Source organism: Halichoerus grypus, chromosome 11 (assembly GCF_964656455.1).
Source record: "Halichoerus grypus chromosome 11, mHalGry1.hap1.1, whole genome shotgun sequence".
Classification (NCBI taxonomy): Eukaryota; Metazoa; Chordata; class Mammalia; order Carnivora; family Phocidae; genus Halichoerus; species Halichoerus grypus.
The window spans coordinates 92,802,965-92,830,077 of NC_135722.1; the positions used below are offsets into that span (position 1 = coordinate 92,802,965).

General features: G+C 46.5%; 1 protein-coding gene across 4 annotated transcripts; it reads left to right on the forward strand.

Annotated features, from left to right (window-relative positions):
- Window positions 1-498: 498 nt before the first annotated feature.
- Window positions 499-26,449, forward strand: SCN3B (sodium voltage-gated channel beta subunit 3). Of its 4 annotated transcripts, none has more exons than XM_036081725.2 (6): window positions 499-639; window positions 1,594-1,675; window positions 9,875-10,038; window positions 12,887-13,112; window positions 17,225-17,363; window positions 21,977-26,449. In XM_036081725.2, the coding sequence occupies exons 2-6, from the start codon at window positions 1,621-1,623 to the stop codon at window positions 22,038-22,040; spliced, it is 648 nt and encodes a 215-aa protein (XP_035937618.1). In that variant the 5' UTR covers window positions 499-639; window positions 1,594-1,620; the 3' UTR covers window positions 22,041-26,449. The 4 variants fall into 4 exon arrangements, with proteins under 4 accessions (XP_035937618.1, XP_077914966.1, XP_035937616.1 ...); XM_078058840.1 differs by lacking the exon at window positions 499-639 and adding an exon at window positions 816-834 and having other exon boundaries at window positions 22,420-26,449; XM_036081723.2 differs by lacking the exon at window positions 499-639 and adding an exon at window positions 867-1,318.
- The last annotated feature ends 664 nt before the right edge of the window (window positions 26,450-27,113 follow it).

Below are 27,113 nucleotides of genomic sequence, written 5' to 3' on the forward strand. Positions count from 1 at the left end.
CTAATCTGTTATGTCAGTTTGAATTTATAACAAATCAGAGTTTGAATTTAAAGTTTCAGGTTTCCCTTCCAGCGATGGGGCGGGGGCGCTGAAACAGCTGCTAGGACTAGGGAGTGGCTAATAGTTGGAGGAAGCCAAACCACAATCTATCTGTTTTTAAACTAAAAAAAAAGGAAAAGAAAAAAAGCGATTAGAGCAAGAGGGAGCTGCTCCCACCCACGGCACCACTCTTGCGCTAACCTTTGGGTCACCTCACTGGATGAGGAGGTGAACACGGGAACAGGTGCACCTCATCCCTACCTCACTTCTCCCAAGCAGGGATTTTCTTGCTGTGTTCAGTGTGCCCGGAACTAATTAATCAGGCCAGACAGAATAGATTGGGAGAACAGAAGGGGATGGGGTCGGGGGAGAGAAGCCCGGAGCTTCTCATGTACAGTGTACATTACAGATGACATCATTGCCTGAAAGAGATTCGGCCCTCCCCTTCCCGGAGCTGGAGGCAAGCATGCCTGTGCGGGAGCAGGAGTGGGGTTGCCTGGAGGGTGTGAATTGGTGCGAGGAGGTGTTCCCGGGCTGGGGAGAGCTTCGGCGACGTGAAAGGGAGACCTGGAGACAGCCAGCTAGCAGAGAAACCGCGAGGTCTGGAGGTGTTTGCGCCGCTCCAAGCTCCGCCCCTCGCTCGGCCGCCGTGTTCTGCCCTGGGAGGGGCACGCCTGTTTGGGGGTGGGGAGTGTGTGCACGAGGGGTGGGTCCGTGGTAGCGGTGGGGGTGGACAGCCGCCTGCGCATGTCAAGGCTGACTGAACATACGCGGTCAAGGGGGACCTGCAGAAGGGCAGTTGGTCACCCGCCACCCAGGGTCGGGGCCCCGGCATTATCTCGGGGCGAGCTCCGGGGAAGGGGCCCACCCTCCCTGTCCCCTCCCCCTGAGATCGGCAGCGCGACAGGAGCTTCCGCCTCCTTCCCCGCCCCTCCGGACCTTCCCGGGGATCAGAGGGCGGGTGTGGACAGTACCGAGGTGGAACGAATTTTGGAGCTCAGACGCGTGGCCCGGGTGGCTTCGGGTGTGGGGGGCACGCCCAGCTTGGAGAAGCCGGTGCAGGCGGATGAAGCCGAAGCTCCTGGGTCTTGGTGGATCCTGGTCTGAGCATAGCTATTCCCAGGGGAGGTGAGAGGTGGATCAACATGGACCCCTTCGATAGCCCAGCCGCCTAGAGCCAGCCGTGCTGCTCTCTTCGGAGCTGAGCTGTCACCGAGGCGCAAACAGGAGAAGCAGCTGAGCGACTGGAATTTGTGAAGTTCCGGGGTGGGCGGGGAAGGTACTGTCCGTGGTGCTGAGCCGGATCCCAGCAACGGGCTCCGGGGAGAGCGCGCGAAGCTGCGGATCGGCTCCCTCGAATTGGGGCGGTGCGCCAGGGTAGCTTGGAGCTGAAACCCCCGCCCGGCTCGAAAAGCCCGGAAAGCCTCCCCAGTCGCTGGCGCTTGACCCTTATTTCAGTCAGAAAGTCGCCCCCTTGGGGCAGTTCGTCCCAAAGGGTTTCCTCGAAAGTATCTGAGAGGGCGAGTTGTTGACCGAGGGAATCTCTCTGTTTAGCCCCGGAAGCCACCCGCCGGAAAAAAGATGCCTGCCTTCAACAGATTGTTTCCCCTGGCTTCCCTCGTGCTCATCTTCTGGGGTAAGTACCAGCACCCTGCCGTGCGAGATGCAGATAACAGTAATAATGCCAACAATAATAACACTTAATTCATGTTTGTGACAGGAAGGAGCCCTGGTTGGCTTCCCTCTATGCTTGTCTGCCGGACATGGAGATCCATAGGGGTTCCATGAGAGCTGGGATTTTGAGATTGGAAAAACACCTCCTCACTCCTGCTGCCTTATTCCTGAGCTACCCTTGGTGGTTTTTCCACCCCTCTTCCTGTTTCCTGTTAATTCCAAAGTATTTTTTTCCCTTTTCCTTTGCTGAAAGGGAATGCAGCCACATTCATTATGAAAAATCTCGGTTGCATTTACATTTCATTTTTCAATGAGGAATCAGTTGGTCTTCAGATTAATTCCCATGTCTTTTTTCAAAAGCTGGATGCACGCATTTTGAAAATGAAAACACTTTAGCTGTTGGTCCATTTGTTTAAGTCTAATAAGGAAAATAGGCTTCAGCCATTTGCAGCTATGTCTTTGATAAATAGGCACCTGGGCATTGCATCTTTATTCTTTTTCATGAACATATGAAGCTAATGTGCTTTGGTGTTTGGGGAGCAATGTTTTTTTTGCTTTCAAAAATGAATAGGTTCTTGTTTGCTGTGAGGAAATAAGGTGACCTTCTCCCTCTAAGTAAGGAAGACCTTCACTTGCAACAGTAAGGCTAAGCAGAGAAGTGTCGGAGTGGGGTGCCTGCTTGTGTGTAGAGAGAGTTAATGAGTCTACGTGATAATGTCTGAATATGTGATTGAGAGAATGGTTTACTCTGTGGATGTATATGTCCCAGTGTTTGAATGTGTGTGTTAGCGTATGTCTGAGCATGTTAGAATGGGCATTTGAATGGATTGGTGAAGATGTGTGTGTGTGTGTGTGGTGGTTCTGTAGTTCTGGGCATCTCTGTCTTGGTGATTCTGATTAGATCCTCAGGTCAAATATAGGTGCTCTTCAGTTGATATATTGCTTCACATGATCTTCTAAATTCCCACTTTTTCCATGCTTTTACCTTTCTTTATGCTAAAAATCAATAACCAGGATAATTAGAAGTGATTGTGCCCACCTGCTTTATTGAAAGTAGGCCTGTGGGATTATTCTCCCATGCTTGGCATGAAACTCATTTCTGCCTGTGCAGTGGCAAATATGCTGATGGGAATTGCCTCTTTGCCTTAGTATCACTTTATTAAGCCTCCAGGACTTACTGGCTGCCAGCATTATCTGGATTTTGCATGTGACCAAAAGCAAAGCCAAGCTTCCTGTTGAACAAAATGCCTGATGAGACAGTCCGGGAAGGACAAGGAGGAAGAATAATGCCAGTCCCAAAGGCAGACCCACTGCCATCCATCCCCAGTAGAGTAGACTAGACCTGAAGATGAAGCAGACATAATAGGTTGCCAATGATCTCGCTTGCCTTGAAGACTTAAGGCTGGGATTTCCTCCGGGGAGGCTAAGGCTAGGGACATGAGGCTTAGGAGCGGTTGGTCTGGCTGTATAAGAAAGAGTGTGAGTAAAGCAATGGGAGATGAAGTTGCAGAGAGCCTTCTAAAGGGCTCTACAGAGCCTTTCTTCCCAAACCTTAATTTAAATTTTTAGCATCCCTGCCTGAATTCTAGTGGAGGAGGTGAGCATGCCTTATTCCAAGCACCTCTTAGGACTTACAAAGCCTGGCTTGGAGTCTTAGCTCTGCCATTAGCTTGCTATGTAACAACCTTAGAGTATCTGGTTCCTCATATGTGAAGTTTGGAAGTTGGGGCAGATAATGTTTAAAACTGAATAGTAAGGAAGTATTTACAGAATATTGCTAAACATGGCAGTGTCCACCCCTCTCCTCACTCCCACTCCCCACCCCACCCCAAAATAAAACCTTTGGAAGAAGTGTGTACATCGCACCCATCCTTGCTAATTCTCAGCTTCTTTATAACCAGAACATTGGTTCACGAAACTTAAAAGCTGCAGAAGGAAAGAGGGATGGTTCAGGAAACTTGGCCATCAGATGTAAAAGAAAGGGCCTCGTTTCACAAATGCAATTTCATTTTATTTGAATGTAATTCTAGTATTGGAAACCACTTCGACTAGATACATTCTCCCTTCCCAAGCTGATTTTGCACATGATGCAAATATGAATGGAAAGAATCTTTTCTGTTATATTATTATCTGCATCTATTGAAAAACCTTCCCTTATTTCCTTTAATAACATATATACTAATAAATAAAAAAAAATTCTACACTTCCCTGGTGTTTTATAGTTTACAAAGCATTTTTCAATCCAGTACTTCTTTTTGGTCACTGTATCAATCCTTGGGGGTAGTCAGGGGAAAATAGTATTATTTCTAATTTAGAGGTGAGAGAATGAGCTCAAGGAGAGGGAAGGACTTGCTAGAGAACTCTTGTCTTCTGATTTCAGTCTTCTAGTACTTGTTCTAGCACTTCTTATGGACACATGTGCTACTATGCAGGATTGCCAGATAGGTATCTGTCCTCTCATCCCTTTTCTGAGCCACCACCCATCCTCTCCTCCTCCAAGCCATTGCCTTTCCTAAGGGCCTCCTTAGCCTCTAGTCCCAGGTCTACTCTCCCAGATGTCTGCCGTGTTGGGGAATGTTTTCCTCTCTTCTCCCAGCAGCCCATCTTGCTGCATCCCATTCTTTCAAGGCTCTGCTAAGTGACTGGCTAATCTGATAGACAAATCATTTCAGGGTGTTAATATCTACAGATAGCTTCATTTATTACCCTCTTTTGGAAAGTATTTACATTCTATTTTTTTTTAAGATTTTATTTATTTATTCGACAGATAGAGAGAGAGAGAGCACAAGTAGGCAGAGTGGCAGGCAGAGGGAGAGGGAGAAGCAGGCTCTCCGCTGAGCAGGGAGCCGGACATGGGGCTCGATCCCAGGACCCCAGGATCATGACCTGAGCCGAAGGCAGCCGACTGAGCCACCCAGGCGCCCCAAGTATTTACATTCTAATCAAAGCCTTTATTGGGGTGCCTGGGTGTCTCAGTCATTAAACATCTACCTTCAGCTCAGGTCATGGTCCCAGGTCCTGGGATCAAGGCCTGCATTGGGCTCCCTGGTCTGCGGGAAGCCTGCTTCTCCCTCTCCCACTCCTTCTGCTTGTGTTCCTTCTCTCACTATGTCTCTATCTGTCAAGTAAATAAATAAAATCTTAAAAACAAAACAAAAACAAACAAACAAAAAAACAGTTTGGCAACTGTTAAAAAAAAAAAAAAGCCTTTATTATCTTAGCACAAAGGAAAGCATTCTAGAGCAAGCTCAGGAGGGGCAATATAGTAATGCCCAAAGAAGAAAAGATTAGAGGAGTTGGTTCAAAACACATTGCTCTCCACCTCATAATAGATTGATACTATTCCTTAATTAAATATAATCATTAGTAATAATATCATATTCTACCTTCTCAGAAGATTCTTATTTTTTTTTAAATTTTTTTTAAAGATTTTATTTATTTGAGAGAGAGAATGAGAGAGAGAGAGCACGAGAGGGAAGAGGGTCAGAGGGAGAAGCAGACTCCCTGCTGAGCAGGGAGCCCGATGTGGGACTCGATCCCGGGACACCAGGATCATGACCTGAGCTGAAGGCAGTTGCTTAACCAACTGAGCCACCCAGGCGCCCCTTCATTATTTTTTTTAAATTTTATTTATTTATTTGAGAGAGAGAGAGAGAGCACAAGCAGGGGAGCAGCAGAGGGAGAGGGAGAAGCAGTCTCCCTGCTGAGCAGAGAGCCCGACACAGGGCTCGATCCCAGGACCCTGAGATCATGACCTGAGCGGAACGCAGACACTTAATGGACTGAGCCACCCAGGTGCCCCAAGTTTCCTCATTATTACTATGGAAATTGAAGAAGAGACCAAAAGTGAAGTGATTTTGGCCAAGATTATTCTAGCAGTTTATTATTTACAGTCAGCAATGTGGATTGAATACCTACCATATGTACAACCTTTCTTGGATACCTAGAGGATTTCATAGACAGAGAGGCCGTCTCCATGGGGCGGAGAAACAGATGTCACCTCTTGATGGAAGGAGCAGCAAGTCATATTGCAAAGGGCAAGCAAAGAGAGATGAGAGAATTTTGCGGCCATTTTGCAATGTACTATCCAGGACCTCATGAGCAGAATTCTATGAGAAGGGAATCAGTAACACTCGTTCTCTGATGATATCTTGGATTATTGTCATCTCAGGAGCAACTCAGAAAAAAGAGGGACTGCCATGCTATCCATTGTGATCCTCCTGACTGCATATATTCTGTCCTCCCTCCTTTAACTATAAATGAACTAACTGTGCTCCTATTTAAGACCAATTCATCTACTTGTTCACTAAAGCACATCACCTGTCACCTATTCGAGGATGTTGGTCCAGCAAATTATTCCTTTTCAAACCCCAACACCTCTACTACCACCTTCATCCAAGCAAAACCATTGAGCCATCTCTCGGTCTGATCAGTGTACCAGCCTCTTAACTATTCTCTTTGCTTCCACACTTGTCCTTCCTCACTTCCTCAGTTTATTCTCAACATAGCAGTCAGATCATGTAATTTTGCATAAATCATATCATTCTTCCACTCGGAATACTCCAGTGTTCTCCAAGTCACTCTGAGCAAAAGTCAAAGTTCTAATTGTGGTCTACAAGACCAGCCGAGATCTGGCCCTGGCTTATGTGTCCTTTCTCACTTTGTTCTCTGTGCTTTATTGCGCTCTTTGCTTTGACAGACACTCCCACCCTAGGACGCCCACAATGCTATTTCCTCTATTTGGCACACTTCCACACAGATATTCATATATCTCCTTTCTTCCCCTCATGTCTTTCCTTCAGTGCCTGCTCATTGTCACCCTCTCAATGAGGCTGTTGCCAGTGTGCCTATGCCCCTCTACTCTGTTTTACTTTTTCTCATCGCACTTATTATAATGTAATGTCCCTTATTTTTCTCACCCTCCCCTGGAGTGTAGACTCCATGAGAGCAGGGATGGTTTCTGTTTTGTTCCCTGTCGTGTTGTCAGGGTCTAGAACAGTGCCTGGCACACAATAAGCAGACAATATATTTGTTGAATAGGTGAGCAAACAGATGAAGGGTAAAATACCTTAACAAGCGGTATGTGTACAAAGCACATTCATATAAATCATTCCATAGAATTTCCATGATGATTCCATTAGATAGATATTACTTTCAACATTCTGTTGATGAATAAACTGAGTCTCAGGGGTTAAAGAGTAGATAAACCCAGGTCTTCGGTTGCCAAATACATCTTCATCCTGCCTCTGTATTTGTAGCTGTGCGTTCCTTGGTACATTTTCCTCTGCTGCTTTGAAGTCATCATCATTGAACTAACTTACCTTTATCATGTCTCATTAAATATGAATGTGCCCCAAGGCTGCCTGCTACACAGAGTTCTCAATGCACATTCTCTGCACCTCTATTCATTCCCAAACTTTTGCACAGACCACACTTTCTTCTCTCTTTTTTTTCAACCAGGTCAACATCAAGACTCCAAACACAGCACATTCTTTTTTTTTTTTTTTTAAGATTTTATTTATTTATTTGAGAGAGAGAGACAGAGACAGAGATAGTGAGAGAGAACACGAGTGGGGAGGAAAGAGAGAAGTAGGCTCCCCGCTGAGTGGGGAGCCTGATGCGGGGCTTGATCCCAGGTCTCTGGGATCATGACCTGAGCCAAAGGCAGACGCTTAACTGACTGAGCCACCCAGGTGCCCCAAAACACATCACATTCTGAAAGTGTTTCTGATCAGTTGTCTCCAGATATGGACCCTCTCCCCAAAAAATGATGGTCCATATGCAGAAGCAGGAGACTCTCTTGCAGACTGCCCGATAAGACCAGTCCCAGCTTGCTTGGGAGTTTTAAAACCAATTAATTTTATTTTATGTTGATGTTTTAAATTTCCTCATAGTGCCACTCTGTTTGTCTGTTTGTTTGTTTTTAAAGAAAGGCAGACTGCTATATGCAGTGCCTTATTTGGATATGTCTGGAGTCTTGGAAGCTTGACTACCCTATGTTCCTTTACAAATGGACCTTGAGAGCTTGTTTGGAGGTTCTAGCAGGTGAGCGCAGCTACTCATATACCCTTGAGCAAAGAACAGTCCTCCTCTACAAGGTTGTCCTCTGACTGAGTGTACAGTTTTGGGAGGGATGCACACGGGGTGGTGAGGGAAGAAGGGGACACCTGCTTAGGCAGACAGATCAGCCAAATTAATCCTGGCAATCAATGGGGTGACAGATCCTAGTGCCATTTGTTTTTTAAACTCTATGTTTAATAATGACATTTTTTGCGTTTGAAGCCAGTCAAATGTAATTTATTTTTGACTCAATTAGTTGGTCAATCTCATTTTAAGCTCTAAATAAAGCTTTCCTCTGCTGTTAGAGTGAACTGCCTGCCAATACAGAAACAGACTAACCATTTATAGTGTACTAGCTTTTAAATATCAATGTATCAATGTGTATTGTTTCATTTTCAGGGGTTCTGTTTTTATTATTAATTCATGAGAAGGTAGCATCAGAAGGGGCCTTAGAAGTCCTGATATAAGAACGCTTCATGGACATCCCACTTTTTAATCTTGTATACAATGAAGTGTAAACTCTTACCAAATAGTTTTTTGCATTTGTAAACAGCTTCAGCACCAGAAAATTATTATTTTTTTTAATGAGCTAAACTTACTTTCTTGTAACTTTTGGAATTGGACAGAATTTATTTTCTCTTCCACAGGCCAGCCTTCAAATATTTGAAGACACATAAGTTCTGTGTCCAAGCCAGGCACCCCTCATCCTCCCATCTGTTTCTCCCCAGACTTTGTCCCCAGATCCTTCTCCATCTTGTTCCCCTCTGGGCATGCACTCATTGAACAACTTCTTTTTGCAAACTGTGACACCCTGAACTGATCATAATGGTCCAGATTTGTTCTGAACAGTACGGAGGCACTGTTTCTCCCTCGTTCTGCACATTGTACATCTGTTAATGCAGCCCACATTTGCACTTGCTTTGTTGGCAGCCACATCCCACTTTTGACTCATTCTGAAAGTACAGTTTGATGTACTCGCCTTTTTTTATGGGTTACAAGTTTCTACAGGGCAGGGACTGTAAGTCCAGACCTCCATGTGGCATACAAGGTGCCCCCCCTTCTGACCTCTCTCCAGATTTGTTTCTTCCACTCCTATGCGAAAAGCATCACTCCAGCCGAGTGGTCAGTTCGCTTGTCTTCCTCACTGCTGCTCCATCCCCAACCAGGCATCAGAATTAACTACAATTTTTTTTAAAATTTTATTTATTTGAGAGAGAGAGTGAGAGAGAGAGAGCACAAGAGGGGGGAGGGTCAGAGGGAGAAGCAGACTCCCTGCTGAGCAGGGAGCCTGATGCGGGACTCGGTCCCAGTACTCCAGGATCATGACCTGAGCCGAAGGCAGTCACTTAACCAACTGAGCCACCCAGGCACCCTTAACTACAATTTTTTTCATAAAATTCAGATATAATTACATCTCTCCATGGCTTGCAAATATCTGACCTTTCATGTTGTGAAGGCCATACAAAGGTCTTCACAATGTGGTCCTCGCTCCCTTTCTACACCCCAGCCTCATCTTCCTTTTCTTTCTCTCTCCCCTGTCCAACCAAGAATAATTGGCCCTCCTCTGGGAACAGAGAGCACGTCTCCAGCATAGCACTCATCATGGCCCATTTCATGATACTTAGGAGTATGTGTTCCCTGCTAGATTCTTGATGCCTTTAGGGTGTGGTTAGAGTTTCGTTCATCTTTGTGTCTCAGCCTAGCATCAGGCCTGGCATGGAGTAGGCTTCAGTGAATGGTGGTTGAATGAAGGGGTGCGTGGATGGTCAATGGATGGGTGTGTGTGCCCCGTTTCCCACCTAGACTCTAGTCTTTGAGGGCAGGGCTCAGGGCTGCGCCACATCCTGACTGCATCCTGGGAGGCTTGCAGTGAATTCCGGGTCACCCATGGCCCCTCTAGCCCAATCCCTGCCTGCTCTGTGCGTGCATCCTTGGGGAGCACAGGTGAAGATGTACATACATGTACATGCGATTTTCAAGCTTGTCTCATGATTCTTTCTTCTCTGTCTCTTCTCCCTCCCTCTCGTTCCCCAACGCCGCTCTCCTGGTGCCCGCCTCCCCAACACCTGCTGTTCCTTCCCTGTCACCGGCCTCTCTGCAGTCAGCGTCTGCGTCCCTGTGTGTGTGGAAGTACCCTCGGAGACAGAGGCCGTTCAGGGCAACCCCATGAAGCTGCGCTGCATTTCCTGCATGAAGAGGGAGGAGGTGGAGGCCACCACGGTGGTGGAGTGGTTCTACAGGCCCGAGGGCGGTAAAGATTTCCTTGTATGTCTGGCTGCTGACTCTGGCCTTTCTTTTGCTTGCCTCTGCTGTTATGTGCCTGGCTCCTGACAGTCTGGGGAACAAAAATCTGACAAACACTGGCTCTTTCTTTTCAAAGCACTGACAGCCCTCCAGCAGATGACTGACAGCCCAGCCCAGCTGCAAGCGTTCCTGGTTACAAGCAGGGGGAGGGGGAGAAGAGAGAAATAGCGCTCAGAGCCTACTGTGCGCTAGTCGCCCCATAAGGTGCTTTGCAGGTGTTTTTAATTCTCTGCACCATCGTAGTGGATGGATTGACTTAGTAGAAACGTTGAAATGACACTCAGCGTCATTATATGGAGTAGCGTAGGTTAGCTCATTGAAATCTCACGATCCCAGTGAAATAAGAATGATAGGGATGACCAAGCTGCTTTTTTTTCTAATTTAAATTCAATTAGCCAACTTACAGTACATCGTTAGTTTCAGATGTAACGTTCAATAATTTATCAGTTGCGTTTAACACCCGGTGCTCATCACACCATGTGCCCTCCTTAATGCCCATCACCCAATTACCCCATCCCCCCAGCCACCTCCTCCAAGCTGCTTTTTCAACTGGTATGCTCAGTACAGCTGCATCCGTGAGTAAAATATTTAAATAGTTCTTTTTTTTAAAGATTTTATTTTATTTTTATTTTTTAAAAAGATTTTATTTATTTATTCATGAGAGACAGAGAGAGAGAGAGAGAGAAGCAGAAGGAGAAGCAGGCTCCCAAGGAGCAGGGAGCCCGATGCAGGACTCGATCCCAGGACCCTGGGATCATGACCTGAGCCGAAGGCAGACGCTCAACCATCTGAGCCACCCAGGCGCCCCAATATTTAAATAGTTCTATAGTGGATATTTGCTGTGCCAAGCCTCCCAAGTGACCTCACCACCATCGGTCCCACTAGGAACCGCCGGACCTCCCCATGTTCTAAAGACTAAGGGATCACCCTGACCGAGCAGGGAGCCTCCAAGTCCCCGCCCTGTGCTGTGGCTAATGTCAGTTCTGATTGGTTGTTACACGCTTTGAATACCACCTTGGGGATGACCGTTACTCAGACTTTCAGTGACTCTGGAACCTCACTGCCTGGGTTTGAGTCTGGATTCCACAACTTATAGGTTCTGTGCCCTGGGACAATTTGCTTTGCCCCTCTGTGCCTCAGTGTCCTCATCTTTAAAATGGGGGTGCAAACCATAGCTACCTCAGAGAATTGTTACCTTCAAAGTTGTTAGCTTTAATTTTTAATGTGTTTAGAATAGCCCTGGAATATAGGAAGCACTATATGTTTGCTAGAGAAAAGGTATACATACATAAGTGAGGCGCCTGGGGCCCAAAGAAGTTAAGTGAATAAGAGAGCTTAGATTCGAACCAGGGATACAAGGCTGTTTTTACTGCACTATCCCACCTTCCTGGAGGCAAGTTTCTTTTCTACAGACTTAATGGAGACAATAGCAGGGTGGAGTTGAGTGTTTGCTCCAATCGGGTGTCAGCACTGGGAGCAATAGACTTCCCTGAAATCTCGGGGTTCACTCAGAGTTGACTGTGACCGAGGCTAGCCCCCAGGTTACAGGAACCCGGATGCCTGGGCCAGATGCGAAGTCCCCCATTGACCTCAGGCCTTGTTGTATGTCCGCCACCGATTCTGCTGCCGGGTCTGCCCAAAATGAGTAGAGGTTGACTCAGAAGGAAGAAAAGAAACTTTAAAAAGTTGTAGTGGACATACAAAAAGCACTGCTGTCTCCTAGAAATTTTTGTGACAATGGCAATGTTGCGTACTTGGGCTGTCCGATGCAGTAACCACTGGCCACAGGTGGCCGCTGAGCCCTTGAAATGTGTCTAGTGCAACGGAGGAACGGAATTTTACATTTTATTTCATTTCTAGTCATTTAATTTTTAATGTAAGTAGCCACGCATGCCAAGTGGAGACTGGAATGGACAGTACGGCTGTAGAGAATAAGAAGGTGGGGGTGTCTGAGAAAAGAAGTTTTGAGACCGTATAATTCAGCCCAAAGTGAAAGACCTGAGGTGTGCATATCAGTTGGCAGCTCTGCTCATCTGTGACACTTTTTGCGTCCTGGGTCCCCTTCCCGTGACCTGACCCCGACTAACCACATCCTCTCAGTGAGAACCAGATCAGAGAGTCAAGTTTTGAGGTCAAGGCTTTCAGATGCCTTCGTGACTCAGGATGCTGCCTTTCTCGGTCTCTGCTCTGTTCTCTCACCGGCTGCGCCCTTGACACATCTTACGCTCTCTTGCTCTCTCTCTCTGTCTCCTTCCAATTCTTCCTTTCTCTCAATTTCCCCCTCCTGGTCTCCTGTATGCTTCACTCACCTTTTTAAAAAAAATTTTAAAAAGATTTTATTTATTTATTTGAAAGAGAGAGAGCATGAGCAGGGGGAGTGAGACGGGCAGAGGAGCCCAATGCGGGGCTCGATCCCAGCACCCTGGGATCATGACCTGAGCCAAAGGCAGACGCTTAACAACTGAGCCACCCAGGCGTCCCCTTCACTTACCTTCGTTTGTTATCTTTCTTTGCACCTCTTTTTTCCTGCCATCCTTCTTCCTGCCTCCCCCTTTCTGCCTCTTCTTTTACTGTGTCCATACGCCCCAATACCTGTTTACCTTTGCTCGTCTTTCCCTGCCTTTCTCTCTTCCCTGCCCTCCTCTGAGCCTCCTCGTCCCACTCCCACACTTGGGATCCCCTTGTAACACTGTCCCCTTTCTTCCCCGTTCGTGCAAGTTCTGCTCCTTTGCTCTGCCCTGTCCCCATCCCGGCTCTCCTACCCAATTTTCTCTCCTGGCCCTACTCTCTTTTGCTTCTCTACCTGCAGATCTATGAGTATCGGAACGGTCAGCAGGAGGTGGAGAGCCCTTTCCAGGGACGCCTGCAATGGAATGGGAGCAAAGACTTGCAGGATGTGTCCATCACTGTGCTTAACGTCACTCTGAATGACTCCGGCCTCTACACCTGCAACGTGTCCCGGGAATTTGCTTTTGAGGCACACCGCCCCTTTGTGAAGACTACACGGCTGATCCCCCTCCGAGTCACCGAGGAGGGTGAGGCTGGGGCACAGGGTCTCGAGGGTGCCCTGCTCTTGGGGGGAAGGAGGATAGAGGGTTTCCACACAAATGAGACCCTTGCGGAGTGCAAAACCCGTATATTGGGAGTGGTGATATCTAAAAATGTCACCATTGACTTGTCTTCCTTTAGCAGCCAGCTTCCTGCAAGCTGCCTGACAGCTTGCCTCTCGGTGCCTTTCTTCAGAGTGGAAAGGCTCAGAGATGACAACAGAATGACCTCTTCCTTCACCCCCTAACTCTCATCCTTAGAGAAAGAGGACAGCCTCCATGAAGCCTAAAGGTGCCAAATCAGCTGCACCTGCTTCTCTGGTTTGTGTTGAATCCCTGACTCAATGGGCACAGAGAAATCTCATGAGGTTATCTAGAGGTCATCAAACCCTCCTGTATGTAAGCCATACATATGCCTGAATGGGCAGTGCTCAAACTTCAGCAAGCCTCAAAATCCCCTGTAGGACTTTTTAAAATGCAAACTTTCTGATTCTGTAGATAGAGCCTGGGAATTTGCACGTCTAACCAATTGCCAGGAGATGCCCGAGCTGCTGGGGACCACACTTTGAGAACCACTGTTCTAAACCAAAGCTTGACAGCCTTTTGTCTTCTGTCCCCCCTCCACCCCCCCACACACAATAATCACACAAGCAACCTCCTTCCCCATCCCTGGCATCTCTCATTTCATAACCTCATTCTCAGCTGGGAGAAAAAAGTTTCTAGTCTTTAGTTGAAAATCTTCAGATTTCCCACAGCTAGTTTCTTGTTGGGGGGACAGGGAAGTCCTTTCATCAACCCAATTTAAATGTTTCTCTTTTAATCCAGTCCAGAATCGTGATGGCGAGGTTTGAGTGTTCTCATGCAGGGTTCTCTTGTTGTGCTTTCAAGGGACTCCGGGAACTGTGGCTCCCAGCCCCTTGCAAACACTCCCTCAAGTGTCAGAAGACTGATACATGGACCTCCTTGTGTGTCTTCTCATCCAGGTTAAACGATGGTTCCATTTTTCTTAGCCTCTTCTCAAGCATTCTATTTCCAGCATCTTCTTAGCATTATCGCTGCCTCAAGATGCAGAATGGTGAGCAGGCAATAGGTGTGGGGCTTGAAAGAAGAGGTCAAAGTCAAGATAGGGCTCTTCCTAGGATTCCCAAGAATCCCAACTTCCACACCACAAGTTTATTTTTTTTCTCATGTTATTGTGATAGAATTCATAAAGCAAACTTGAGAGCGAATGGCCGGGCAAGAGAGGTCACGACTTTGTCCTGATGTGGACAATATGATTAAAACAGAAGGTAGGTCAGTTCTGAACGTGCAGAAGCACTCACAGACCACTGACATTTAGACCTGATGAGCCATTTTCCCCTCTGAGCCCGTCTCCTCTTGTTTACAATGAGTAGGTTGGACCAGAAGCTCTCTAAGGTATTTTTCTGTTCCCAAGTTCCATTATGCTCTCTGTTTACACACCTCTTCCTCCTGGGAGGAGAGGCTGGCGCCCTCTGCTGCTCACCGCCGGGAACTGCAGGCCGCTGTAGGCCAGCCCCTCGGAAGGTGCCTGTCTCCACCCACTGCTTTCTCAGGCTTTTGCCTCCAGAGACCCCCGCGCAGCCAGTGGAAAGTGTGGCAAAGCTGAACCAGTCCGCCTGCTGGGCACCAGAGCAAGGCCTGGGTAAGAATAGAAGGGAACCAAGTTTGTTATCAGACCCACAGAGCCTCTTGGGGTGCTAGGACTGGGAGGAAGCTTGGCGCTCACTTCATCCAGGTGTTCTGAACAAAGAGCGGGTGTCAGAATCGCCCAGGGGCTTGTCTTCATTGTAGACCTCTCCGTACCACTCTTGTGGGTGTGAGTTCGGTAGGCTGGAGTGAGGTCTGGTGTATGTCAGTAGAAATGACTCCCTTGGTGATTGATTGGAGGGTGCGGCTCTGGTGCCCCTCACTGTGTGGCAGGGAGATCAGGGAGGGTCTTGCCTAGAGACGTGAAGCAAATTGGCACCCGACGCAGGACTACAAGCCAGATCTTTTGCCCACCGGGCTAGCTCTATGTCCACTGCATCTTTTCCTTCTACCACCATCCCATTCCCCGCTACTCTCTCTTTCTTCTCCTTTTCAGAACTTTTTTCTCTTCCCTCTTCCCTTCCCTCTTCCCTTCCCCCTTCCTTTCCCTTTCCTCCCCTTCCTTTCCCCTTCCCTTTCCCTTCTCCTTCCTCTCTTTCTCTTCCTCTGTGACCCCTTGGCAGCCTCTGAGAATACCTGCCCCCAGATACTCACTGCTCCCATAAGACTCAGAGCTACACACTCCACCATGACACACCCCACCACATCTCCTCCATTCCTATGGTCTCCCAGAATCTCTCTGGTTCTCTTTGTTCAAGCTGAAATTATCCTACCTTAAGCTCTGCCCTCCTGGCTCTAAAACAAAAATCTGAGGTCTCTTCACCTAGAAGTGACTAAAAGTAGTGAGCACAGATACCTTCCTGTGTTACTACTTCTGGGCTATTACATTTAAAAAGTGCACGCTTTAAGAAGAATACATCATAAATCAGGTAGTGTCGAGCCCACGAAAAGACATTTGATGTGTATGGTGTTCTTCCGTGCCTCAAGCGGCATCTGACCTCCAGCTCCGGGAGGTCCAGCATCCAGGAAACCTGGACGATCGTGGAGACTTTGGACTGCTTTTCTGAGCTGAGGGTCATGGCTATGGCTATTCTGTGCTTTCAGTGAGCTAATGAGCAAGGCCTTATGGATGACTGGGGCCTCTGGATAACCAAGGACCATGAATCTAGTTTACTGGTAGGAGTTAGCAACGGGACATGTGGCTACAGCCTTCCTTCCCACTAGAAAGGAAGATCTATCAGGACATTTGCCATATATCATGTTTTAATTGTCATTTTGATTGGCCATGAAACAAAGATCAGTATTTATTTATATTCATTCATTCAACAAATACTTACTGAGTACTTCAAATATTCTGGGATGAGATGACAGGCTGATAATTCAGAAATAAGGAAAATATGTCCTTAATAAGCACACCATCAGTAGAGAAGAGAGAGAAACACATGACAGTACACCCTGAGAGGTGTCACGATGGACGGATGAGGAAAAGTGCACGGAGGAGGACATGGAGAGCTCTGCATGAGAGGCTGAGGAAGGTTTCACAGACAGGGGCCCTTCAGTGGCATTGGGGAGAATGGTCAGGGGACTGAAAACCAGGAGGTAGCAGAGGGGAGTGCAGTACCATCGAGGAAGAGGAAAGGGGATGAATAGATGTCCACAGATCCCAAAAGACCACAGTGTATATGGGAAGTGAAGTTTTGCTGGTGCGTCGAATGGCAATGAGGAGAAAAGGGCTGGACTGTGAATGGTCTTACATGTCGCGCTAGCAGAGTTTGGTCTTTCTCCTGAGGGCAGCTGGGAACACGGAGGGTTCTACGCATGAAAATGGCAGGATCAGATTTGTGTTTCAGAAAGCCCGGTTAATACATGGAATGCTCCAATTCTCCTTTCTGTTTGGGTTTGGGATGACGTGGAAAGAAGACGGACTGGGAAGGACCTTGTTTCCAAATCCAGACTTGTAGAGAACACGCCCCAGCTCACCGGGCCGGCTGACTGCTCTGGCCCCGGACACGTTTCCCACACTCTCTCCCTCTGCCACGCTAAGGTCAGAGGACCCGGGTGGTTGAACTAGACACGTTCCCCACATCTGTGTAGACCTTCACATCTCACAAGACGTTCTGGAACACACTAGGTAATGTAATGGTGGGAACTGTTACCCTTACCTTACATTGTAGGGAGATGAGTCTCAAATAAGGGAAATGGCTCTTCACATAAAATTGGGACCCAGCTCTTACATCTCACTCAGTTCCAGGATTCCTTCCACTGGTCTGTTATTTCTTCCTCCGCAGCCCCCACTCCAGAAGAAAGTCGGTGAGAAAGTGGACAGAGAGGAGCGTCAGAGGATATTAAATCTCTCCGACATCTTCTCGAGCTCCTTAGCCCCAGGGCTTATTTAAGCCCCACTTGAGAATAGGGCTCCTATCTCTCGGAGCCAGGGACAGATCTGGCTTTGCTGGGCATGCATATTCTGAGCCTCACTCTCCCCCTTGCAGCTGGAGAGGACTTCACCTCTGTGGTCTCAGAGATCATGATGTACATCCTCCTGGTCTTCCTCACCCTGTGGCTGCTCATTGAGATGATATATTGCTACAGGAAGGTCTCAAAGGCTGAAGAGGCAGCCCAAGAAAATGCGTAAGTTCTAAGACGCCAAAATAATGCTAGCGGCCACCTTCAGAGGGCTTGCTCTCACAGATGAGGTGCTAAGTAATCAACACAGGCCTCCGCTCCCCTCCCTCCAACCTTCGAGGTAGGCAGCACTGATATACCCATTTTCCAGATGAGGAAACAGCCCGGGAGAGTTTGCCCAAGACCATTATAAGAGGCAAAGCAAGGTTTTGATTTGGGCCTGCTGACTCTTAATGGGTACTCTTAACGTCTGATGTAAAATAAAGCCCATAAGCTACCATCACAATCCTATGAAATTAGCTTTATTATGACCATCTTACAGACACTGAAGCAGGCTTCTAGAGGTTAAGTGGCTTGCTGAAGCCACACAGAAAATGAGAGGAGCGGCTGGGATTTAGGCCTCTCGATTCCAAACGTTCATGTTCTTTCTGTCACACTCAGCCATTTGTTGGCTCATCAGGCTGTCTGGGCACTGCCTTTTCTTAGCTAAGGAGCTCCAAGCCACACGTTCTTTGCCCTGGAGCTCGGCAGCAATTGAATACCCAAAATAGGGGCTCTCATTCTCCAATGTCCAGACCTTACCTTGGCCATGTTCACCAAGGCCCTAGTCACTCAGGAGTGAGCACATCTGAGAAATGATGGGGTCTGAGAGTCTCAGAGGCCGCTCTGGCCTGTTATTCGGGGAGAAGAAAGGACAGAACTGTCATAGATTTACAAGGCTAGCAACATTGCTGAGGTGATATCCTAAAAACTGTAGGCAGATAACATCACTTAAAAATGTTTGATAAAGTATTTTGCATGATACCTATGATCTCAGGAAAGTAAAAATTACAACTGATATAAGGAGAGAAAGTAATGATATGCTGGGGGAGATTGTCATTCCTGGTGAAACCTAGGTGCTCAGATTTTATTGCTTAGACAGAAAGTGCCTACAACTGGGCCTGCACAAAAAAACAGAGTTGGAACTGAGGCCTCCAGCAGAGCCAGGATCCTCCAAAGGCTACAACACATGCCAAGGACAGAGCAGAAAATCAGTCCGCCAGCCTAGGGAAAAACCCAAGGAAACTTACCTATCTTGACCTGACTCCCAAATAGAAACATAAAAGATTCTTGAGAATTAGTAATCACAAGCCTGTAGTCACAATGTTTGGGATTTAAATTTATACTACCTACATGATCCAGGAACCTAGTCTGAGCTGAGAAATTCAATTAAAAAATTAGTCTCCAGACAGTGATAACTATGTAGAAGCAAATGGAAAACCATTCTGAAGGGACCCTCTCTCCACTGAGGCTTACCAGGATTCCCCACGTAAGGCATTGCTGAATCTGATTTCACAGTCTGATCCAAAGCTAAAAAGTAGCACAAGCAAGAGAAGGACCAAATGGTAGGATTAAATCCCAGGAACTTCAGACACAAGAAGGACCTGGTAGAATTTTGAAAATAAGTTCATTTGAAAGAGTTAAAGCAATGAAAGGAGGAACCAAAAGCATAAGAATAGAATCAGTTGCTAAGAAAAACAAGCAGGCAGAGTTTATTTTATTTTTTAAAGATTTTATTTATTTATTTGACAGAGCGAGAGAGAGAGACAGAGAGAGCACAAGCAGGGGGGAGCGGGAGAGGAAGAAGCAGGCTCCCCGCTGAGCAGAGAGCCGGATGCGGGACTCGATCCCAGCAACCTGGGATCATGACCTGAGCCAAAGGCAGATGCTTAACTGACTGAGCCACCCACACACCCCACAAACAGGCAGATTTTAAATAGGAATTTAAGAAATCTGGAAATGAAAAATATAGTCAATAAAATGTAAAACTTGATGGAGGGGTTCACCAGAAGATGAGATACAGACAAGCAGGCCATAAACCTAAGGAAATTATACAGAATGAAGCACAGAGATCTAAAAAGATGGAATATCACAATGAAACATGAAGAAAGAAAATGAGAATACCCATTAGGATAGAACAGACAAAATGGAGGAGAAACAATATTGAGAGATACAGCGGCTAAGAAAAGACTCCTCAGATCCAGGAAGCACCACGTGTTCTGAGCAGGATAAATACTAAACCAGAACACCAGTTGTCTCTAAACTGATAAAGGGCAGCTACTCAGATTACCTCCAGCAAATACCAGCTGGGTTGGAACTGCCTATAATATTAGAAACATGTCTCCCAGCTTCTTTTCAATATTAACTAGCAGATCCCAGGCAGTGTCCTAAGTAAACACAAAGAAAAACAAAAGTAAAAATTGTAAGGGAAGACACCGAAGTATCATGATTCACACCCAATAAAATGATCTATTGTTTGTTGGCAACCTCCTCTGGAGCTTCCCCGGTGTGATCAGAGGGCAGGGAGAGATGGAAGGAAGAGGCGGGCCACTCCAGATGGGTAGGTGGCCAATTGAATAAACCAGGGAAATTACTTACAAGGCTTTTCTTGGGCAGCCACAGGACAAGCCTGCCAGAATCTTAAAGGTCTGTGTAAAGGCCTTAACTAGGTTCAGAGAGGTGTATTGTCCAGATAGTCTCAATACCACATCACTGTCTTAAGACGGTGTCCCTGGGGCAGCTTCTGGGAATGGGGAAGGCAGGTAGAGTGCACACTCCAAGGAAAGCTGTGGAGGGGGGGGTCTTGACTGCTGGAGTCCAGCTCATGGGTTACCCGACAGCCACGTCCTGCCCATGACTTCCTCCACCACCTACATAGAAAATCCTACGTAATCTATGAACAAACCATTAGAGCTAGTGAGAACATTCCACAAGATTGTAGATACAAATCAAAACATAAAAGTATAAAAATCACCTATAGTCCAGCCACAAACATTTAGAAAAACATTGAAATAGTTAAAACATTTGAAAAAATTTCCATTACAGTAGCAACAAACACTCTCCAGTACCTGGGAATACATTTGATAGAGGTGTGTGAGACCTTTAAGGAGAAAATTACAATACTTTACTGAAAGACTTAAGACCTAAACAAATGAGAGAATAAAACCTCACTGATGGAAACATGGCAATTCTCTCTGAAATTAATCTGTAAATTCAATGACATTTCCATCAAAATCCCAATTGGATTGTTCAAGGAACTCAATTAGCAGATCTTAAAAGTCACATGGAAGACCAAAGGGCCAAAACTAGTCCAAACCAAGCGATGGCCAGATAGTGACTATTTTCTCCACAGGGTCTCTGTTGTGTATTATTCTTTGGTTTTGTTTCTTGGTTGGCAACCCTTCCGATCATACTTAGCTCATGAGCCATGGTTTGCCTATTTCAAAGAAAGAACAATATTTAGCAAAGATAGCTGGTAGGACTTCTTCTCTCTGATATGAAGATTTCTTATAGAGCTATTAAAGAGTTTGTCCTGACAGGACATACAGCACAAAGAGAGCAAAACCGAGAGCCCCTCTCCAAATAGATCAAGAAAAAAAGATTCCCCATCTCTCACACTAAAGAGAAATAAATTGTAAGTGGATTTAAAAACGAGGTAAAATGTACAACTTGAAAATCCTATCAAGGGAAAAGAGAAGGCCCTATCTTCATTACCTTAGGATAGAGAGGATTTCTTAAAATACAAAAGGCACAGAGAGGAAGGAAGGATAATTTTCATGACACTATATATGAAAATCAATTGTACATTGCAAGAATCATCCATAAGCAAAGTTTAGAGACAACAGACCAGGAGAAGATATTTTCAGGACATGAAACCATCAAAGAAAAATCCAGGGGTGCCTGAGTGGCTCAGTCAGTTAAGTGACTGACTCTTTATTTTGGCTCAGGTCATGGTCTTAGGGTCCTGGGATTGAGCACCGTGTTGAGTTCCATGCTCAATGGTGAGATTGCTTCAGGATTCATTCTCTCTCTCTCCCTCTGCCCCTCCCCCTAAAATAAATAAATAAAACCTAAAGAAAAGAAAAGAAAAGAAAAGAAAAATCCATGAGAAAAAGACAGGTATCTCAGAAGGAAAACTGGCAAAGCAAATGAACGGTCAAATTACAGAAGCAGAAACCCAAATCACCTAAAAACTTATGAAAAGATGTACAATGTCAGCAGTAATCAGGGAAATGGATATTAAAGCCACTATAAAATATAATTTCAGGGGTGCCTGGGTGGCTCAGTCGTTAAGCGTCTGCCTTCGGCTCGGGTCATGATCCCGGGGTCCTGGATCGAGCCCCGCATTGGGCTCCCTGCTCAGCCAGGAGCCTGCCTCTCCCTCTCCCACTCCCCCTGCTTGTGTTCCCTCTCTAGCTGTCTCTCTCTCTGTATCAAATAAAAAAATAAAAATAAATAAAAAAATCTTTAAAAAAAGATATATATATATATATATAATTTCACACCCAGCAGTGTGGCCAACATTTTAGCCTAACAATAGGAAGTCCTGAGACCCATGTGGTTAAATGGGAAGATTCATGCATTGCTAGTGGAAGGGAAAAAAATATAGACAACGCCTAGTATTCTAGTCCCTGCTGAAAGGGCCATTCTAGTTTTCTCTTGGGAAACACAGGCAGAAGGAAATGCAGAGCTGTTCTGCAGACATCCTTGTTCCTGTGCCCCTGCTCCTTCCCTTTTCTTGGGTTCCCACCCCTGGGTACAAAAGGACTGAGTCTCTTCTCCCGTCTGCCCTCCTCCAGGTCTGACTACCTTGCCATCCCGTCCGAGAACAAAGAGAGCTCGGCGGTACCAGTGGAGGAATAGAAGGGTGTGCCCGAGGTGATGTGCAGGGAAGGACCGGGGAAGGTGCATCAGGACGGCAGCTTGTACAAGTGACTGTATCCATCCACACCCAAGTGACTTTAAATTTGACCCCTTAGATTTCTACCCTACCCAGAGTCCCCACCCTCAGGGTACTACCTTAAGTTGATGATGCCCAGGTCACAGAGCTTTACGTCAAGCCCTTCAGAACGTAAATTGCTTTGGCCTGAGTGTTGGAGCAACTTGAACTTCTTTCCCACCGTGACAAAAAGTAATACCCCCACTCCCTCCTTTGCAAGGATTGTGGATTTGGTCAGAGTCTTTGGCTGGGCTGGACTGGGCCAGGCTGGAAATTCTCAGTGAGTTGTTTTATCATTGGTAGGTGGTCTGGACACTGAGGGACTGGATATTCCAGGTTCAGTGATGTCAACAGCATCAGGAGGATGCCCCAGGGGCCACATCACTTCCCCTCGTGCATCCATCCTTCTACTCATTCATGATACAGCCGCTCACGTCTGAACTTTCACCTCTGACTTCCTAACTCCATCAGACCTCTGCACACCCTAAGATGTTGCCAGAACTGAGGAGCCAACATTTCTACACGGACTCAACCTCACCCTGTCCTAGCTTTCAAGCGAGGAGCTCCCATGCCAACTGGACTTCTTCCCTGGGTTCCAAATGACTCTGTACAAATGCGGGAGATGGCACATCGCTCTGTCCCTAACTGGCTGGAACTGGCTGCATTCATTGCTGCAAGTGAATGGATGTCTTCATGGAAGGAAGCGGGAATGGCTAATTCGGGTTAAAGCAAGAGTGTCATGAAGTGGGATTCCTCGAGGTCAATTTTTTCAAGTTCCTGGCCCACTTGACTAGAGCATCAGAGCAAAGCATGCCTTTCTAGATTCTTCAGTGATAGAAAGCTTACGAAGCATGGACCAAAATATTCCCGGAACTTGGTACTCTAGGGCTCGATCCGGATAGGTCTCGAAGGCCTAAGTTGGGCTCAGTCCTTCAAGAAGCCAAAGACAGAAGTGGCTCTTAAAAGTCGTACAACATGTTCATAACCCTATTAGGGTAAAGAGTGTGTGCCCTCCAAGGGGAGCGCCCACCTGAGATAGCTGGGAAGCATTATTTCCCTGTGGGCACTGGAACAGAAATTCCTAAATTTTTCCTCTCAAAATTCCTGTAGATCAGTATTATTCCTCATTTTACAGGAGGCAACTGGGACTCAGACTGGGCTCAATTGAGTAAGAGACTTCAGAGACTAAACTGGAACATAGTAAGCCTTAGGTGCTGCCCAGTTGCGACTTTTGGAGATGGGGTAATTTTGTTTTTAAAAAGACCTTGAAACTGAGCTTGGCCATGGCCATGCCTTGTTCACAAGCACAGGGGGTGGACTGCCTGGCTGAAGTTAACTCTGATAGAGTCAGGTAACAAAACTGGCTGAAAGGCCTGGAGTAGGACACGGGGTAGACTGGAAGAATTTCCTCAGTGAAGATGAAAACTCCTCCAGAAGGAGGTTGCATCTGGGAAGAATATTTAAACTAAGAAATGTGCTTTGTAGTCTCAGATGGATGACCGTGAATGAGTGAAGTGACGGGCAGGGCTAGGTGGCTTCCAAATATTTCACCCGTGAATCCATGATGTCTTGCTGTTGGGTTTTTTATGGATTTTGAGAGAGCAGAGGAACACTGAAAAAATTTTAGTCAGTATCTCATTTCATTTCAATTGAGTGACTGGTCCAAGTGTGATGTCCTTCAGCACCTAGTGAGGAGGAAGGGGAAGGCTGCTTTATGGGCTATGAAAGCATGTTGGTGGCAGGGCTCAGGCAGTGAGAGGTCCCTCAGATCTGGGGGAATTTATGAGAGAAAGAGCACGCTCCACTGGCTCTGGGCCTCACCCAACAAACTCGTTTTTTTTTTCCAACTCTTCCATCCTTGGGGGATCTACTTGAAACAAATCCTTGTTCGCATCTTCAAGAGCCCAATTTTACTGAAGAAAATACTTTCAGTAAACTCAAGGCCTTTTTCATCGGTTATTTCCCACACAATTCCTCTGAAATAGGGGACAGAATATAAATCAGTTTTCGTCCTTTGTAATTAGGAAGATAGATAGGCACAGATTTCTGTGAGGTCTTCCCAGTCCCATGGCTGGTGGATGGCCAAGCTTACAGCAGAAGTAAGCTACTTACTATGAGCCCACCCTCCTCTTGCTTCCAGTAGACAATGCATCTAACTCGTAATCAAGTAGTATGCATGATGGCTGCCTTTTCTCTTTTTAAAAAGCCCAACCCAGGTATTTCCTGAGTGTTTTTTATTAATGAGTTCAATGCACCTATCATTGTTTTTCCTTCTTTATCTTTTAAGGAATCTTTTTTTCTAACTTCTCCACCCTTCTCATCCTTAACCCTGTCATTAGAGCAATCTGGCTTACATAGTGCTTTCGTTTCCGCTACCTTAGTTCTTCTCTACAAGTAGCCCTGTGAGGTGGGTATTACTGATACCCGTGTAACAGATGAGCACACTGAGGCTGTCTGAGGCTAAGCAGCTTTGCCACATCCTACATTCGTACAGCTGGTAAGTGGAGAGCTGGGGTCAGGTCTTCTTTGGACTCCTGGCCCTGTTCCCTTTCCACTCAGACCACAGCTGCTTCCTTTCCTCTCATTGTGGAACGTCCATCTCATCTTCGCCTCTCTTGCATGTCCCGAGGTGTTGGACATTTCTCGCCCTTGACCCCACTCAACAGCTCCTCTGCCACTTTGCTTCTTAGCAGGTGCTTGCGATGTGCTTTGAGACTCTATCTCATTTTGGTTTTCCCTTTCTAGTTCGTTCGCACATCGCTCTTTCTCCTGAATGGCAATTCAACTCCGTCCTGGGAGACTTGATTGGGACTACAAAACTAAGGGTACTGTGATCCCCAACCTGCTTCAAATCCTCCCCATTCTGTTTCTCCCCATATTCCTAGGGGAGCCAGACCAAATGTGCATTGCTCTGGAAATTTCATCTGGCATGTTGTTCTTATGAAAGGGCTTAGAAATGTTCTCAAGGGCTATTACTACTTTAGGAACCCCATCTGTTGTCTTGGTGCTGGGTATTTCCCATGACTGATCCCTCAATAACACAATTCACTGAAGGCCAGGCCAGGCTGGGTCTGACTTTTGTTTTCCTACTGCTGGAACAGCCAAGAACTTGATTGCTCAACTCGGTTGGCACTGTAGACACCCTGCCCTACTGACCTTTACTGTCAGTTCAGTCTTAGAGCACAGCCCCAACTCCTGCATGTTAATACTCTGACAGTCAGGGCCTGTCCCTACCCCAACCTTTACTTTCAATCTGTTTAAAAGCATTATCCTTTACTTCCTCCATCCCCCAACATCCACACAACCAGATTTCTGATTCTCTGAGTTTCTGCTTTCTCTTTCGATGCCCAACTAGACAGGTTAGTAGGAAAGGAATTTTTCAAAGCAGGAACATGCTGGAGAAACGTGTGCAGCAGAGAATGGTTAAGAGACAGTGGTAGCTCCCGACAAAACTACTAGATCAAAAAGGAAAGTACACCCAGCCCAGGATCTGTGAACCTACCTGACATCAGAGGACAGAGGCTGTGTAATTGGCATCTCTGCAGGAAGATGCAAGAGCCAGACACATTTCAGATCTTGGTTCCCCTTTCCCCAGTTAACATAGAAATGGAAAAATACAACAAACAGAAAAGCCTTCCTCTCCCCTCCTTTTGTACACGGAAGATTCCCCAACCCAGTGAGTTCACCTAGTTCCTGTGAGTGTATCTGAGTGGTACCGGTGTGTTCACCCTCCGATCATCCATCCATTCTGCCTTTCTGCACGCACTCTGTCTCAAGCACCAATCTGGAGTCTCCGCGTGCCCCGTGGCCTTAGGTCTGAAAAATACCATCAGCCAAGCTCTTCCTAATCTCTTAAAGTCCACCGTGGTAGGTAACTCATGTCGAGCTATCTTACTTGAGTTTATTGTAGGACCCAGTAGATAAGCACATGAAGCAAGTCTGAGTTGTGGTAGATCAGACTCCACCCCTATCCTAGGCCAGCTAAGCCTCAAAGCTGGTAATACCCCTTTTGCCCCCTGAATCACCATCCGGCAAGAGCTACATCTGATGGCAGTTTGTGTGATGGGGAGGGGGTCTGCAGAAGCCCGAGTGCTTGTAGATTTGGGAAACACCATCAAACACAATTAGCAAACTCTTGCGGTCTTGTAACTGATGCATCTCTTTGCCACATCATCACCTTCATACTGCCTTTTCTTGATTTTCCATAGCCAATCTTTTTCTGAACTCTAGAAATGTTGTTCCTGATCACCCACGAGCTCCACAACTTAATGCCAGTATGTAGTGTTTTTCAGGAAATACCCTGTTCCTGTCAATAAAGTGTCTCTAAACGCGGCTTGCTCTGGTTTTGCTCTACTATGTGTATCTGATATGCATACGATGGCTTCTACCTCCCTCCCCAGCCTGCATCAGCTCCTGAACTCACCATCAGTGGGTATTTTCCCGGAGAACAAAAAATGCATTTAATAGTCTAGAATTAAACAATACAAATGTGTGATGTAGCCTTCCTTCTCCTCCTTCCCTCCCCAAATCAAAGGAACACAAGAGTCGCCAGTCCTCCCTCCCGCCTGACACCAAGTAAGTTTCCCATCACGTGGTGAGGGGATAACTCCAAGAAAGACCTAATGAGGGGAGGGGGCCAGATCCCCCGACCAGTCCAGGCTAACAAGGAAATAAGGCAAAGCTGTCTCTCAGTGTCCATCTTCCTGAAGTGCCAAGGCACGAAAGGGAAAAGTTAAGTAGGACATTGTCATTGGGGTTCATAGCATATGATAATATGCTTCTTTAATAATAGTACTGCTTGGAGTTCCTAGGTGGTGCAGCTGGTTGAGCACCCGACTCTTGGTTGTGGCTCAGGTCGTGATCTCAAGGTTGTGAGACTGAGCCCCACGCTGGGCTCCATGCTCAGCGTGCAGTCTGCTTGAGATTCTCTCCCTCTCCCCGCCCCCCCTCCCCCGCTCTCTCTCTGATAAATAAATCTTTTAGAAAGTACTGGTTAA